Source organism: Panulirus ornatus, chromosome 7 (assembly GCF_036320965.1).
Source record: "Panulirus ornatus isolate Po-2019 chromosome 7, ASM3632096v1, whole genome shotgun sequence".
NCBI lineage: Eukaryota > Metazoa > Arthropoda > Malacostraca > Decapoda > Palinuridae > Panulirus > Panulirus ornatus.
In genome coordinates this window covers 37,890,494-37,906,391 of record NC_092230.1, presented here as the reverse complement: position 1 = coordinate 37,906,391, position 15,898 = coordinate 37,890,494, and the positions used below count along the sequence as shown (strand labels likewise).

General features: G+C 40.6%; 1 protein-coding gene across 6 annotated transcripts in view; it reads left to right on the top strand.

Moving 5' to 3' along the window:
• LOC139749533 (major facilitator superfamily domain-containing protein 6-like) overlaps nt 1–15,898 on the top strand; it is a 93,757-nt gene that overhangs the window by 53,491 nt on the left and 24,368 nt on the right. For 4 of the 6 annotated variants that reach the window (XM_071663509.1, XM_071663505.1, XM_071663506.1 and 1 more), the window contains 2 exons: nt 5,257–5,444; nt 14,492–14,623. In XM_071663509.1, coding sequence (XP_071519610.1) covers nt 5,257–5,444; nt 14,492–14,623 — 320 coding nt within the window. The remainder of the gene's footprint in view (nt 1–5,256; nt 5,445–14,491; nt 14,624–15,898) is intronic. The other 2 variants (XM_071663508.1, XM_071663510.1) reach the window with 2 other exon arrangements.

Below are 15,898 nucleotides of genomic sequence, written 5' to 3'. Positions count from 1 at the left end.
GATTGGGAATACCTGGTTTAAAAAGCGAGATATACATAAGTATACTTATGTAAGTAGGAGAGATGGCCAGAGAGCGTTATTGGATTACGTGTTAATGGACAGGCGTGCGAAAGAGAGACTTTTGGATGTCAATGTGCTGAGAGGTGCAACTGGAGGGATGTCTGATCATTATCTTGTGGAGGCTAAGGTGAAGATTAGTATGGGTTTTCAGAAAAGAAGAGTGAGTGTTGGGGTGAAGAAGGTGGTGAGAGTAAGTGAGCTTGGGAAGGAGACCTGTGTGAAGAAGTATCAGGAGAGACTGTGTACAGAATGGAAAAAGGTGAGAACAATGGAAGTAAGGGGAGTGGGGGAGGAATGGGATGTATTTAGGGAATCAGTGATGGATTGCGCAAAAGATGCTTGTGGCATGAGAAGAGTGGGAGGTGGGCTGTTTAGAAAGGGTAGTGAGTGGTGGGATGAAGAAGTAAGAGTATTAGTGAAAGAGAAGAGAGAGGCATTTGGACGATTTTTGCAGGGAAAAAATGCAATTGAGTGGGAGAAGTATAAAAGAAAGAGACAGGAGGTCAAGAGAAAGGTGCAAGAGGTGAAAAAAAGGGCAAATGAGAGTTGGGGTGAGAGACTATCAGTAAATTTTAGGGAGAATAAAAAGATGTTCTGGAAGGAGGTAAATAGGGTGCGTAAGACAAGGGAGCAAATGGGAACTTCAGTGAAGGGCGTAAATGGGGAGGTGATAACAAGTAGTGGTGATGTGAGAAGGAGATGGAATGAGTATTTTGAAGGTTTGTTGAATGTGTCTGATGACAGAGTGGCAGATATAGGGTGTTTTGGTCGAGGTGGTGTGCAAAGTGAGAGGGTTAGGGAAAATGATTTGGTAAACAGAGAAGAGGTAGTAAAAGCTTTGCGGAAGATGAAAGCCGGCAAGGCAGCAGGTTTGGATGGTATTGCAGTGGAATTTATTAAAAAAGGGGGTGACTGTATTGTTGACTGGTTGGTAAGGTTATTTAATGTATGTATGACTCATGGTGAGGTGCCTGAGGATTGGCGGAATGCGTGCATAGTGCCATTGTACAAAGGCAAAGGGGATAAGAGTGAGTGCTCAAATTACAGAGGTATAAGTTTGTTGAGTATTCCTGGTAAATTATATGGGAGGGTATTGATTGAGAGGGTGAAGGCATGTACAGAGCATCAGATTGGGGAAGAGCAGTGTGGTTTCAGAAGTGGTAGAGGATGTGTGGATCAGGTGTTTGCTTTGAAGAATGTATGTGAGAAATACTTAGAAAAGCAAATGGATTTGTATGTAGCATTTATGGATCTGGAGAAGGCATATGATAGAGATGCTCTGTGGAAGGTATTAAGAATATATGGTGTGGGAGGCAAGTTGTTAGAAGCAGTGAAAAGTTTTTATCGAGGATGTAAGGCATGTGTACGTGTAGGAAGAGAGGAAAGTGATTGGTTCTCAGTGAATGTAGGTTTGCGGCAGGGGTGTGTGATGTCTCCATGGTTGTTTAATTTGTTTATGGATGGGGTTGTTAGGGAGGTAAATGCAAGAGTTTTGGAAAGAGGGGCAAGTATGAAGTCTGTTGGGGATGAGAGAGCTTGGGAAGTGAGTCAGTTGTTGTTCGCTGATGATACAGCGCTGGTAGCGGATTCATGTGAGAAACTGCAGAAGCTGGTGACGGAGTTTGGTAAAGTGTGTGGAAGAAGAAAGTTAAGAGTAAATGTGAATAAGAGCAAGGTTATTAGGTACAGTAGGGTTGAGGGTCAAGTCAATTGGGAGGTGAGTTTGAATGGTGAAAAACTGGAGGAAGTGAAGTGTTTTAGATATCTGGGAGTGGATCTGTCAGCGGATGGAACCATGGAAGCGGAAGTGGATCATAGGGTGGGGGAGGGGGCGAAAATTTTGGGAGCCTTGAAAAATGTGTGGAAGTCGAGAACATTATCCCGGAAAGCAAAAATGGGTATGTTTGAAGGAATAGTAGTTCCAACAATGTTGTATGGTTGCGAGGTGTGGGCTATGGATAGAGTTGTGCGCAGGAGGATGGATGTGCTGGAAATGAGATGTTTGAGGACAATGTGTGGTGTGAGGTGGTTTGATCGAGTAAGTAACGTAAGGGTAAGAGAGATGTGTGGAAATAAAAAGAGCGTGGTTGAGAGAGCAGAAGAGGGTGTTTTGAAATGGTTTGGGCACATGGAGAGAATGAGTGAGGAAAGATTGACCAAGAGGATATATGTGTCGGAGGTGGAGGGAACGAGGAGAAGAGGGAGACCAAATTGGAGGTGGAAAGATGGAGTGAAAAGGATTTTGTGTGATCGGGGCCTGAACATGCAGGAGGGTGAAAGGAGGGCAAGGAATAGAGTGAAGTGGAGCGATGTGGTATACAGGGGATGACGTGCTGTCAGTGGATTGAATCAAGGCATGTGAAGCGTCCGGGGTAAACCATGGAAAGCTGTGTAGGTATGTATATTTGCGTGTGTGGACGTGTGTATGTACATGTGTATGGGGGGGGTTGGGCCATTTCTTTCGTCTGTTTCCTTGCGCTACCTCGCAAACGCGGGAGACAGCAACAAAGTATTAAAAAAAAAAAAAAAAAAAAAAAAAAAAACATTCTTCAAAGATACTTTATGCAATAAGTAACGATATGTAGCACTGGGAAAGATTCATGATATCTTAAGGTACCCATGTAACATAAAGGGGGAAGGTATGACCCTGGCATATACCCCCACATCAATTAGTGGCTAATTAATGATTATTTTAAGGGCACTAATTATGGTGATAATAATTAAGTGGATGTTTAAGGGTTAGCCCTGGGAAAAATTCTTTGTGTATCAGTAATCCATCGGTGGTGGCAGAAAAGAGATGAAGGCATATGACTCTGCATCAGTCAACAAACCTTGCTTATGTGTTGTACCAAATTGACATATCTATACAACAACAGATATAGCTAATTTACATGATTTTCATTTTCCTTTAACTTTTTTTAATGTTATCTAAGATGGCACGTGCAGCTGATAAGACCCAAATATTTTTATTCTTTTTATGAACCCATCCTGGAAATCCCCTAAGTCTCCAGGGCTGAATCATTTAAAGGTTTAAAGAATTTAGAATTCCTTACAGGTTCAGAACAAAGTGGTTTTGAAGGGAGAGATCATCCTGTTGACTTCTTCCTCATTTGTTTCAGTTCAACCTAAGTTTAAAGAAATTTCATAATTTCACTGTAGGTTGATTGGTGTAGGAGTGTTAATGATGTAGAGCATGAAGTATTTATTTTCTTTTTTATTGTACTTGATCACCATTTCCCACATCAGCGAGGTGGCATCAGGAAACAGACAAAGAACGACCCATCAACTCATATACACATATATGTACATACATGCCCATACACATACGTATACATATCAACATATACATATATACACATGTACATATTCGTACTTACTTGTCTTTAATCCATTCCCGGTGCACCCTGCCCCACAGGAAACAGCATCAGTGCCCCCAGCTTCAGTAAGGTTGCACCAGGAAAACAGACAAAAAAAGCCACATTCATTCACACTCAGTCTCTAGCTTTCATGTGTAATGCACCGAAACGAGAGCTCCCTTTCCACATCCATGCCCCACCGACCTTTCCATGGTATACCCCAGACATTTCGTATGCCCTGGTTCAGTCCGTTGAAAGCACATCAACCCTGGTATACCACATCATTCCAATTCACTCTATTCCTTGCATGCCTCTTGCCCTCCTGTATGTTTGGGCCCCGATCACTTGAGATCTTTTTCACTTCATCCTTCCACCTCCAATTTGGTCTGCTTCTCCTTGTTCCCTCCACCATTGATATATATATCCTCTTTGTCAACCTTTACTCACTCATTCTCTCCATGTGTCCAAACCATTTCAACACCCTCCTCTGCTGTCTTAGCCACACGCTTTTTATTACCACTCATCTCTCTTACCCTTTCATTTCTTACTTGATCAAACCACCTCACACCACATATTGTCCTCGAACATTTCATTTCCAACACATCCACCCTCCTCCATACAACCCTATCTATAGCCCATGCCTCACAACCATATGATATTGCTGAAACCTCTACTCCTTCAAACATACCCATTTTTGCTCTCTTAGATAATGTTCTCTCTTTCCACACATTCTTCTTCCTTCCAGAACCTTCGCCCCCTCCCCTAGTGTGTGACTCGTTGTTAGGTCCACTCCCAGATATCTAAAACACTTCACTTCCTCCAATTTTCCACTATTCAAAGTTACATCCCAGTTAACTTGTCTCTCAACCCTGCTGAACCTAATAACCTAGCTCTTATTCACACTTACTCTCAACTCTCTCCTTTTACACACTTTTCCAAAATCAGTCACCAACTTCTGCAGTTTCTCACTTGAATCACCCACCAGTGCTGTATCATCGGTGAATGACAACTGACTCACGTCCCAGGCCCTCTCATCCTCAACAGACTGCATACTTGCCCCACTCTCCAAAACTCTGGCATTTATCTCCCTAACCACCCCTTCCATAAACAAATTAAACAACCATGGAGACATCACACACCCCTGCTGCAAGCCAACCTTCATAGGGAACCAGTTACATTCCTCTCTTCCTACTCTCGCACATGCCTCATGTCCTCAATAAAACTTTTCACTGTTTCTAGCAGCTTACATCCCACACCATATGCTCTTAAGACCTTCCACAAAGCAGACCCATAAATATCACATATAAATCCATTCATCAAAGCAAACACCTGATCCACACATCCTCTACCACTTCTGAAACAACACTGTTCCTCCCCAGTCTGATGCTCTGTACCTGCCTTCACCCTCTCATTCAATACCCTCCTTTGGAATTTTACTGGAATACTCACCTTTTTGAACACTCACCTTTATCCTCTTTGCTTTTGTTCTGTGGCACTATATATGCATTCTGCCAATCTTCAGGTACTTAACCATTATCCATACATACATTGAATATCCTTACCAACCAATCAACAACACAGTCACCCCCTTTCTTAAGAATGAAGTAGTGAAGGTAACAGAAAACTGTGCATCCTTCTTAAGTTACCATAGGATACAGAAATTACCATTCTTACCCCTATGACAGTCAGCAGAATTGTGGTCCCCATATGTACAAATATGATTTTCAAAATTTTATTTTTATGTACTTGATCTATCCCATATAATTATGAACTTAGTTAATCATGGTAGATAGGGTGTGTTCAGATTACTCTTACAGTATACAATATTTTTTCCACATAGGAGCTGATGCCAACAATTATGGTAAGCAACGTATGTTTGGTTCCATAGGCTGGGGAACATTAGCTGTCATTTCTGGAGCCTTGATTGACTTCTTCTCAAAAGGGTTACCTGAGAAGAACTACACCCCAGCATTTTTTCTGAGCTTTGTCATCCTTTTCTTTGATCTTTTAACTGCCAGTCGTCTTAAGGTAAGTGGAACTTAATGTAAAGCAAAGGACATGAAGCTCAAAATTGTTTGGAGAAACCTAGCCAGCTGTGAAAAATGCTGTTAATGTTATAATGAAGTGCACTAGTTCTTAGTAACTTATAACCATGTTGGAGAACATCTAGGCAATTTTGACCACAATGTTGTTAGTTTTGATATATCAAAACTGACTCTCCTAAAACCAGTATTTTTACCATTGACTTTAAAAGGGGGGATTTTAATAGTTTGCACAACACATCAAAGAGTCTCACCCTTGTTGGTTCTTTTTTTTTTTTTTTTTTTTCCCCGCTGTCTCCCGCGTTTGCGAGGTAGCGCAAGGAAACAGACGAAAGAAATGGCCCAACCCACCCCCATACACATGTATATACATACGTCCACACACGCAAATATACATACCTACACAGCTTTCCATGGTTTACCCCAGATGCTTCACATGCCCTGATTCAATCCACTGACAGCATGTCAACCCCGGTATACCACATCGATCCAATTCACTCTGTTCCTTGCCCTCCTTTCACCCTCCTGCATGTTCAGGCCCCGATCACACAAAATCTTTTTCACTCCATCTTTCCACCTCCAATTTGGTCTCCCACTTCTCCTCGTTCCCTCCACCTCCGACACATATATCCTCTTGGTCAATCTTTCCTCACTCATTCTCTCCATGTGCCCAAACCATTTCAAAACACCCTCTTCTGCTCTCTCAACCACACTCTTTATATTTCCACACATCTCTCTTACCCTTACGTTACTTACTCGATCAAACCACCTCACACCACACATTGTCCTCAAACATCTCATTTCCAGCACATCCATCCTCCTGCGCACAACTCTATCCATAGCCCACGCCTCGCAACCATACAACATTGTTGGAACCACTATTCCTTCAAACATACCCATTTTTACTTTCCGAGATAATGTTCTCGACTTCCACACATTCTTCAAGGCTCCCAGAATTTTCGCCCCCTCCCCCACCCTATGATCCACTTCTGCTTCCATGGTTCCATCCGCTGCCAGATCCACTCCCAGATATCTAAAACACTTTACTTCCTCCAGTTTTTCTCCATTCAAACTTACCTCCCAATTGACTTGACCCTCAACCCTACTGTACCTAATAACCTTGCTCTTATTCACATTTACTCTTAACTTTCTTCTTTCACACACTTTACCAAACTCAGTCACCAGCTTCTGCAGTTTCTCACATGAATCAGCCACCAGGGCTGTATCATCAGCGAACAACAACTGACTCACTTCCCAAGCTCTCTCATCCACAACAGACTTCATACTTGCCCCTCTTTCCAAAACTGTTGCATTCACCTCCCGAACTACCCCATCCATAAACAAATTAAACAACCATGGAGACATCACACACCCCTGCCGCAAACCTACATGTTGGTTCGTGCTTAAAGGAATTATTGGCCATTTTAAGCATCAGTTTATGCACCATCAAGTTGCATTCATTCCCATGCATGACAGAAGCAATATAACCAACAACAAACCTGAATGGTACTCCCAAGATATTGTAAGAGCTATATGGCACAGGAATAAACTGTAAGCTTCAGAAATCAGACTATCAATCTATCTATATCTCTGATGCCCATTCCATCAGGAAATCCCATCAAGGGCAAGATTCCACTTATCCCTGTCCTCCCACGCATAAACCATTCCACACATTCTTCCACCATTTTTCTCCCTCAAGTATTCCTCTACCCTATTTACCCATGTCACAGGTGGTCATCCTCTCACACCAACCCCTTTAATTGTATTATCATACACACTTCTTGTAAACTCCCAGTCTTGCATTCTTTCCATATGCCCAAACTCCCTCAATATATTATGTTTCAACCAGTTTACCAGTCCACAATTTATTCCCTTTACATTCCCTGCCATACCACGTCTCTCATACACCCCTTCATATCTTCATTCTATCTAGTCACACCACATGCTCTTCTCAAATAGCAAATTTCCACAGCCTGGATTCTTGACCTCTGTGACTCATTCCATGTCCATGTTTCAGCCACATAGATCGGGATTAGGAGGACTATACTGTCCCTTAATCCTCTCTTCATTACGTACACCTCTACCCTTCATTATGCTGTTGAAGTACCTAATGACTTTTCAACCCTGTAGTGCTCTCTCCCTTACCTCTCCTTCCGTATCACCAAACTTACACAAGACAGTTCCTAAATACTTAAATTCTCACACTTCCATTTAGCGAAGTACTAACACAGATAGATAAGTTGAAAACTGATAAAAGCCCAGGTCCTGATCATTTATATCCATGAGCAGTTATGAACATCAAACATCAAATTGCCAGACCATTAGCCTGTATTTTTTATATATCTCTCCAGGGTGGAATAGTCTCTCTGGAGTGGAGGCTGGCGGACATTAGTCCCATTTACAAAAAGGGAAACCGCGAATTTTCATGGCACTCACCATCCTATTACCTGACATCAATTGTATGTAAACTTCAGGAGTCAGTTATTAGAGTTAAAACCATAGACTACCTAGAACAACACAGTCTGATCAATAATACAAAGCATGGTATTAGAAGGCATAGGTCATGCCTTGCATATCTCCTTGAATTATATCATAGATTATTCAGTACCCACTACAGGCATCCATACTTAGACTCAAATTTTTCATCATTTGTATTAATGATACTGACATAGGGCAAAATAAGTTAGTGTTCAAATTTACCTTTGTCAAAGATTGGCAGTGCCATATTAACTGAAAAAGATAGGGTAAGGTTACATGAAGAAGTAATGAAATTGCTGGATGGTTTAGCAAATGCCATTTAATATCTTTGAGTGTCAGCTGTTATGAATAGGAAACCTTAACAAAAAATTTGATGATGAACTGATGGGCCACAGGATAAAGGACACCACCAGTGCGAGAGATCTAGGGGTCACTTTCCCCAATAACTTCAAATTATCCCAGTATTGTAGTGAAGCTGCTAAGAAAGCAAATAGGATTTTAGGATTTATTAACAAAAACTTTGCATACAAAAGTATGCAACATTACCACCTTACCTAAGTTTAGTTAGACCAGCAGCTAGCATTTTACAAAATCTTACTGTATAAGCTTGGAGGTATATGAACACAAATATAGTCCATATAAAGGTGTACTTTTGTAATACACATAATACCCTCCAACAGCCAGTTGTTGATCACTGATGATTCAGCATTGGTGGCTGATTCGAATGAGAAAGTGCAGAAGTTGGTGACTGAGTTTGGAAAAGTGTGTGAAAGGAGAAAGTTGAGAGTTAGTGTGAATAAGAGCGAGATTATTAGGTTCAGCAGGGTTGAGGGACAAATTAATTGGGAGGGAAGTTTGAATGGGGAAAAACTGGAGGAAGTGAAGCGTTTTAGATATCTGGGAATGGACTAAGTAGCAAATGGAACCATGGAAGCAGAAGTGAGTCACAGGGTCGGGGAGGGGGCGAAGGTTTTAGGGTGGGTTGAAGAATGGGTGGAAGGCAAGGATGTTGTCATGGAGAGGAAAAATGGGTATGTTTGAAGGAATAGTGGTTCCAACAATGTTATATGGTTGTGAAGCATGGGCTATAGATAGGGTTGTACGGAGGAGGGTAGATGGAAATGAAATGTTTGATGACAATTTGTGGTGTGAGGTGGTGTGATTAAGTAATGAGAGGGTAAGAGAGATGTGTGGTAATAAAAAGAGTGTGTTTGAGAGAGTAGAAGAGGGTGTGTTTAAATGGTTTGGATACATGGAGAGAATGAGTGAGGAAAGGTTGACAAAGAGGATATATGTGTCAGAGGTGGAGGGAACAAGGAGAAGCGGGAGACCAAATTGGAGGTAAAAGGATTTTGAGGAATTTGGGCCTGAACATACAGGAGGGTGAAAGGCGTGCAAGGAATAAAGTGAATTGGTACACAGGGGTTGACGTGCTGACAATGGACTGAACTAGGGCATGTAAAGCATCTAGGGTAAACCATGGAAAGGTCTGTGGGCCCTGGATGTGGCAAGGGAGCTGTGGTTTCGATGCATTACACATGACAGCTAGAGATTGAGTGTGAGCGAATGTGGCCTTTTTTTTTCCTGGTGCTACCTCACTGTAAGGGGGGCTATTTCCTGTGTAGTGGGGAAGTGATAGGAATGGATAAAGGCAGCTAGTATGAATATATACATGTGTATATGTGTATGTATAGGTGTTTATGTATATATATATATATATATGTATACATGAGTGGTTGGGCCATTCTTCATCTGTTTCCTTGCACTACCTCACTAATGTGGGAAACAGCAGTTAAGTAGAATATATAAATAAAATAGATACATGTATATGTATGTATATATACGTGAATGGGCGTTTATGTGTATGTGAGTGGATGGGCTGTACTTCATTTGTTTCCTGGTGCTACCTCGCTGATCTAGGAAATGGCGGTCAAGTATAATGAAATAAATGAATATATATTTCATATTTTATCACCATTTTCCACGTTAGCAAGGTAGTGCGAGGAACAAAGAAGGTTTCAGCCTTTCGTAAATCAGCTTTCTTGTTTACCTAGTATGTTCTTTAATTTGACTATATATTCAGAAAAAGTTGATTGAAGAGGGATTATAGTTTTTACAAGTATGATTTTATTCAAATTTTCATCCTGCTGTAGGTTTAGAAAATAGGTTTATTGCTTAGCTTTGTATAGTATTGATATTTCTCATGTAGTTAGTAGTATCTCTTTTGACATACATAAAAGTTAGATTATTCATGTCATGCAGTTTTTGACTTTTGTTGGTATTTGCTGTATTAATTTGTGACGTTAGGTCATATGCTATATACAGGTCTCATTAACTCAGCTTTTGATGTCAAGCAATTTTTTATAATGATAGGCTAATATTTCTTGAAATAAAGAAAGATTATGCCTTAACTCTTGAGCTGCAGCATAGATTTGATGGTTTACAGTCAACTGCAAGGTACATCACTTAAGACAGGATTTCCATGACACTCTCTGAAGGTTCCCACCAAGTTTAGCATTCATAAACCACCTCCTTTGCCCCAGTAGGCCTCCACACACAACCATACAACATCCAGGACCTCAGTAGTATCTGTCAGCATGGAGAACTTACCATGTCCTGTTACATCTACTTCTTATGGTGCAGGTGGTTTGCAAGGATAGTCAAGTACAAAGAAGAGTGTTAGGGAAGTATAAGCTTCATGGTACTTCTTAGATACATTAGTTTTCAGTTAATGTCTTTATGTCAGTTACTTGTTTGTTTGTGTGGATATCTTGAGTGCTACACATCATATGATGTCGGCACATGGTTGTTTGAATGCATCATTTGAGACAAAAATTCTGCCCACTATTTTAAAGCTACACACCAAGTTCAGTACTCAGTCCTGGCTCCACCCTCCTCCCTCACTACACATGGCTCCCTGATCTTGCTTCTCCACCCTCCCCTGCTACTCAAGACACCAGCTTATCTGCTTCTAAGTGCTCACTTCAACATTCCACTATGGAAAAACAGAGGTAGGTACAGAGCTTATCTTTATTCATTTTTCATACTGCTGCATGCATATCTAATTCAGTAAGAATGTAATGTTTTTAAGTCCTTTTTCTCATTTTGTTTGCCCATACAGTATTAGTCAGGTTTTCTTGTAGCCACAGTGTTAAAACTGCTGATAACTTCATGTTGTAGTTGCTGCTAATAACTGGAGAGTGAATGCTGCAGATGACTTAGTGCTGTAATTGCTGGAAATGACTGATTAGTAAACACCACTGATATCATGGTGCTTTGATTGCTGCAAATGACTGAAGAGTGAATGCTGTTGATGTCATGGTGCTTTGATTGTTGCAAATGATTAAAGAGTGAATGATGCAGATGACTTGATGCTTTAATTTCAAGAAATGAAAAATAATTATGATTTGGGTAAATCAGATAATTGTTATGAATTTTCACACCATGAGAACAATGTTTCATGTGCATTATGATTAGCTTTCACGTATGCAGCCAAAACATGGACATGGAGTGAGTCACAGAGGTCAAGAATCCTGGTTGTGAAAATGAACTATTTCAGAGGAGTATGTGGTATGACTAGAGGGAATTAAGAAAGAAACAAAGGGGTATATGAGAGATGTGGTAAGGCAGGATGAATTGTGGAGTGGTAAAGTGGATGAAACATAATACTTTGAGGTAGTTTGGGTATGTAGACAGAATAAAAGACTGGAATTTTACAAGGAGTGTATGATAATACAATTTAGGGTTGGTGTGAGAGGAAGACCACCTGAGACATGGAGAAATAGTGTGGGAAAATATTGGAGAGAGAGGAAAGGTGGAAGAATGTGTTGAATGGTGTTACATTCTGCCTCCACCCCTTACATTAAAGGGTGTATAATCAGCCCATAGACCCATTAAAACAGATAACTCTGAAATAACAGTTTCTTTTAAGAGAGAGATTTGGGCTAGACACAGATTCCCTTACCATTTGGCTAACTTTTCCTGACAGCTGACGGCTGTAATTATATACCTACTTCTTCCTTCTTGTCAAGTTGGTCAAATACCAAACACAGATAAAAATCTGTTGAAATATATTCATGATAGGTGAATAAACAGCTCTCTTGTAACAATACAATTTATTCTTGATACATAGATCTCTCCCTATATTACTTTACTTAACATCTCTGGCAAATTACTGGCCTCAATTATATGACATAAGGGTTTGAAATTACCGAGATGTGTACAGATTACATCATACATTTACCAACAGCTTTGTATCACATACTTCCTTTATGGCCATGCCAGAGAGAGAGAGAGTTGACCTTGGCCTTCTTCCAGTTCTATGCAAATTCTTCATATCACTCTCTTGTCTCTTACACATGTTATTGTCCTTTCATAATTTCAGAAGTGGTAGAGGATGTGTGGATCAGGTGTTTGCTTTGAAGAATGTATGTGAGAAATACTTAGGAAAGCAAATGGATTTGTATGTAGCATTTATGGATCTGGAGAAGGCATATGATAGAGTTGATAGAGATGCTCTGTGGAAGATATTAAGAATATATGGTGTGGGAGGCAAGTTGTTAGAAGCAGTGAAAAGTTTTTATCGAGGATGTAAGGCATGTGTACATGTAGGAAGAGAGGAAAGTGATTGGTTCTCAGTGAATGTAGTTTTGCGGCAGGGGTGTGTGATGTCTCCATGGTTGTTTAATTTGTTTATGGATGGGGTTGTTAGGGAGGTGAAAACAAGAGTTTTGGAAAGAGGGGCAAGTATGAAGTCTGTTGGGGATGAGAGAGCTTGGGAAGTGAGTCAGTTGTTGTTCGCTGATGATACAGCGCTGGTGGCTGATTCATGAGAGAAACTGCAGAAGCTGGTGACTGAGTTTGGTAAAGTGTGTGAAAGAAGAAAGTTAAGAGTAAATGTGAATAAGAGCAAGGTTATTAGGTACAGTAGGGTTGAGGGTCAAGTCAATTGGGAGGTAAGTTTGAGTGGAGAAAAACTGGAGGAAGTAAAGTGTTTTAGATATCTGGGAGTGGATCTGGCAGCGGATGGAACCATGGAAGCGGAAGTGGATCATAGGGTGGGGGAGGGGGCGAAAATCCTGGGAGCCTTGAAGAATGTGTGGAAGTCGAGAACATTATCTCAGAAAGCAAAAATGGGTATGTTTGAAGGAATAGTGGTTCCAACAATGTTGTATGGTTGCGAGGTGTGGGCTATGGATAGAGTTGTGCGCAGGAGGATGGATGTGCTGGAAATGAGATGTTTGAGGACAATGTGTGGTGTGAGGTGGTTTGATCGAGTAAGTAACGTAAGGGTAAGAGAGATGTGTGGAAATAAAAAGAGTGTGGTTGAGAGAGCAGAAGAGGGTGTTTTGAAATGGTTTGGGCACATGGAGAGAATGAGTGAGGAAAGATTGACCAAGAGGATACACATGTCGGAAGTGGAGGGAATGAGGAGAAGTGGGAGAACAAATTGGAGGTGGAAAGATGGAGTGAAAAAGATTTTGTGTGATCGGGGCCTGAACATGCAGGAGGGTGAAAGGAGGGCAAGGAATAGAGTGAATTGGATCAATGTGGTATACTGGGGTTGACATGCTGTCAGTGGATTGAATCAGGGCATGTGAAGCGTCTGGGGTAAACCATGGAAAGCTGTGTAGGTATGTATATTTGTGTGTGTGGACGTGTGTATATGCATGTGTATGGGGGTGGGTTGGGCCGTTTCTTTCGTCAGTTTCCTTGCACTACCTCGCAAACGCGGGAGACAGCGGCAAAAACAAAATAAGAAAAAAAATTGAAAATATTTACTCATAATTTGTTTACACTCTAATAAACAAAATCTCTTATATTAACATACAATAATACTACCCTCAAAACAATATAATGTACTCTGGACATATTATTCCTCAAAGAAAACTGAACAATATAATGGTTAAAAAACTGAATGATATAATGGATAACTATAACATTTATTGGTAAATTAGGAGAGAACTGTAACAATGGTGTGTGCAAGGGAGGCATTTAAGGACAGGAATAAGTGGAGACTTTTTCTGTGGCCTCCTTATGATGGGAGTTTCTGGAGGGAAATCAGAGATATAGTCACACCATAATGGCAACATTTCATAATGGTATACTAATTTGTGAAAATAAAAGATGACCTAAGTACATTTTAGCCATTGGATCTAGATTTCCTCTGAAGTTTTTGCCCTTTTCAACTTTACTGCATCTTTTACATCTATGCTTTTACTCACTTATTGACCATCACACATCTGACACCTTCCAGTTGTTTCATATTTACTTGTACCTGGAATACTCAGTCTAATATTCAATTTCCTTACAGCTAAGGAACACATGAATATTCTTTCCATTTAGAAACCCATCATCTCCTCCAGGATTAGCATAGAATTCTGTTTGGATTGCTGGTAAATGAAAGCATCACACTATGGAGCAAAGAGAAATAACTAGTAAGTCTTTCATGTTTCATTCTCTGCAAGGTTAGCAAGAGCAGTAGACTGAGATGGTCTGCAGGGTGATACTTTTGGCATATTATGTCATGTCTTCTTTTTCTTTTTTTCTAAACAGGTGGGAAGCAATGAGAGGAAGAAAATAAGTGTTGGGTCAGTGATTCGCCTAATATGTGAACCTCGCATAGTACTCTTTGTGTTTTGCTGTATTGTTGTTGGCATGTCCACAGGGATTCTTTTGTCATTCCAGGTATGAAGAAATCAATTAATCATATGCTACATTTTTTCAAGTACTGTATGAGAAAATAATATACCATCTTCACCGTGTATTTGTCTCTGTGGTATTATTATACTTTTTACCACTTTATATATGTATGAAGTCTGCCTTTTTCCTCTTCTGTGCATTCTGGTCTGTGCTGCAAAAGATGCTCATGGATATCTTCTAGGATTATTGAGCTTAGGGTCTTCTAAACTGGTCTCACTAGCGGGGAAATGCTTGTATTCCCTATCCATCACTGTACATATCTATGGTAGCAGCAGCTTTCTGGTTTTGGTCCACCTTCAGCCATCCGAAAGCCACCATAGTGAGTGAGTGGTTGACTCACCCTTGGAGATTAACCTATCTGGGAACTTAGAATTCTTCAGGAGCATATGATGATTAGACATTTCTGCCAGATTTGCTTTTTTCCGTCCTAACATGGATTAGTTTAGGACAGAATTAATCAGATTGGTGTGATACACAGGGGGCGACATGCTTTCAGTAGGGTCAACAAGGGCATATGAAGAAGTCCAGGGAAAGTATGGAATAGTCTGTAGCATTTGGCTGTGGATGATGTACTCTGGTTTTGGTACAATACACAGGAAAGCCAAATAGTGGATGTGAGTAAATGAGACGTTTGTTTGCTCTTAGCACAACCTCACTTAGGTAGGATAGAATGAACATACACAATTATGATATGACTGAGAGAAGAACTTTAACAAGATACAAATCATACTGTTAATGTTGGCTCTCAGAATATGTTCACACTGTCGTCGTTCATCAGTGTTTTTGAAAGTTCCAATGAGTTATGTGTGTTGGGTCTTGCAACTCTGTAAGGTCTGTGAACCTTTTCACTGTATGAACATTCATCACTCCAATGTAAGATCCTGAAGAGTGACACAGGAAATGATTTTGATGCCGAAACTCTTATCCCCATGACCTTATTCACTTCATTGTCTGGGGAGGGAACTAAGAGGATACACTTATCAGAAGTGGAGAAAACAAGGAAAAGGAGAAAATGGAGGGGAAGATGGAAGGATAAAGTGAAAGATGCTTTGAAGGTCTGGGGCTTATATATGCAGAAGAGTGTATGGTGTTCAGGGGACAGAACAGATTGGGACAACATGTCAGTGGGCTGAACTAGGGCATATGAAGCAATCAGGGAAGACACAGAAAGGTCTCTAGGGTCTGGTTCTGGATAGGGGGCTCTGGTTTTAGTGCATTATTCATGACAGCCAAAGAGTGGATGTGAGTAATTAAGGCCAA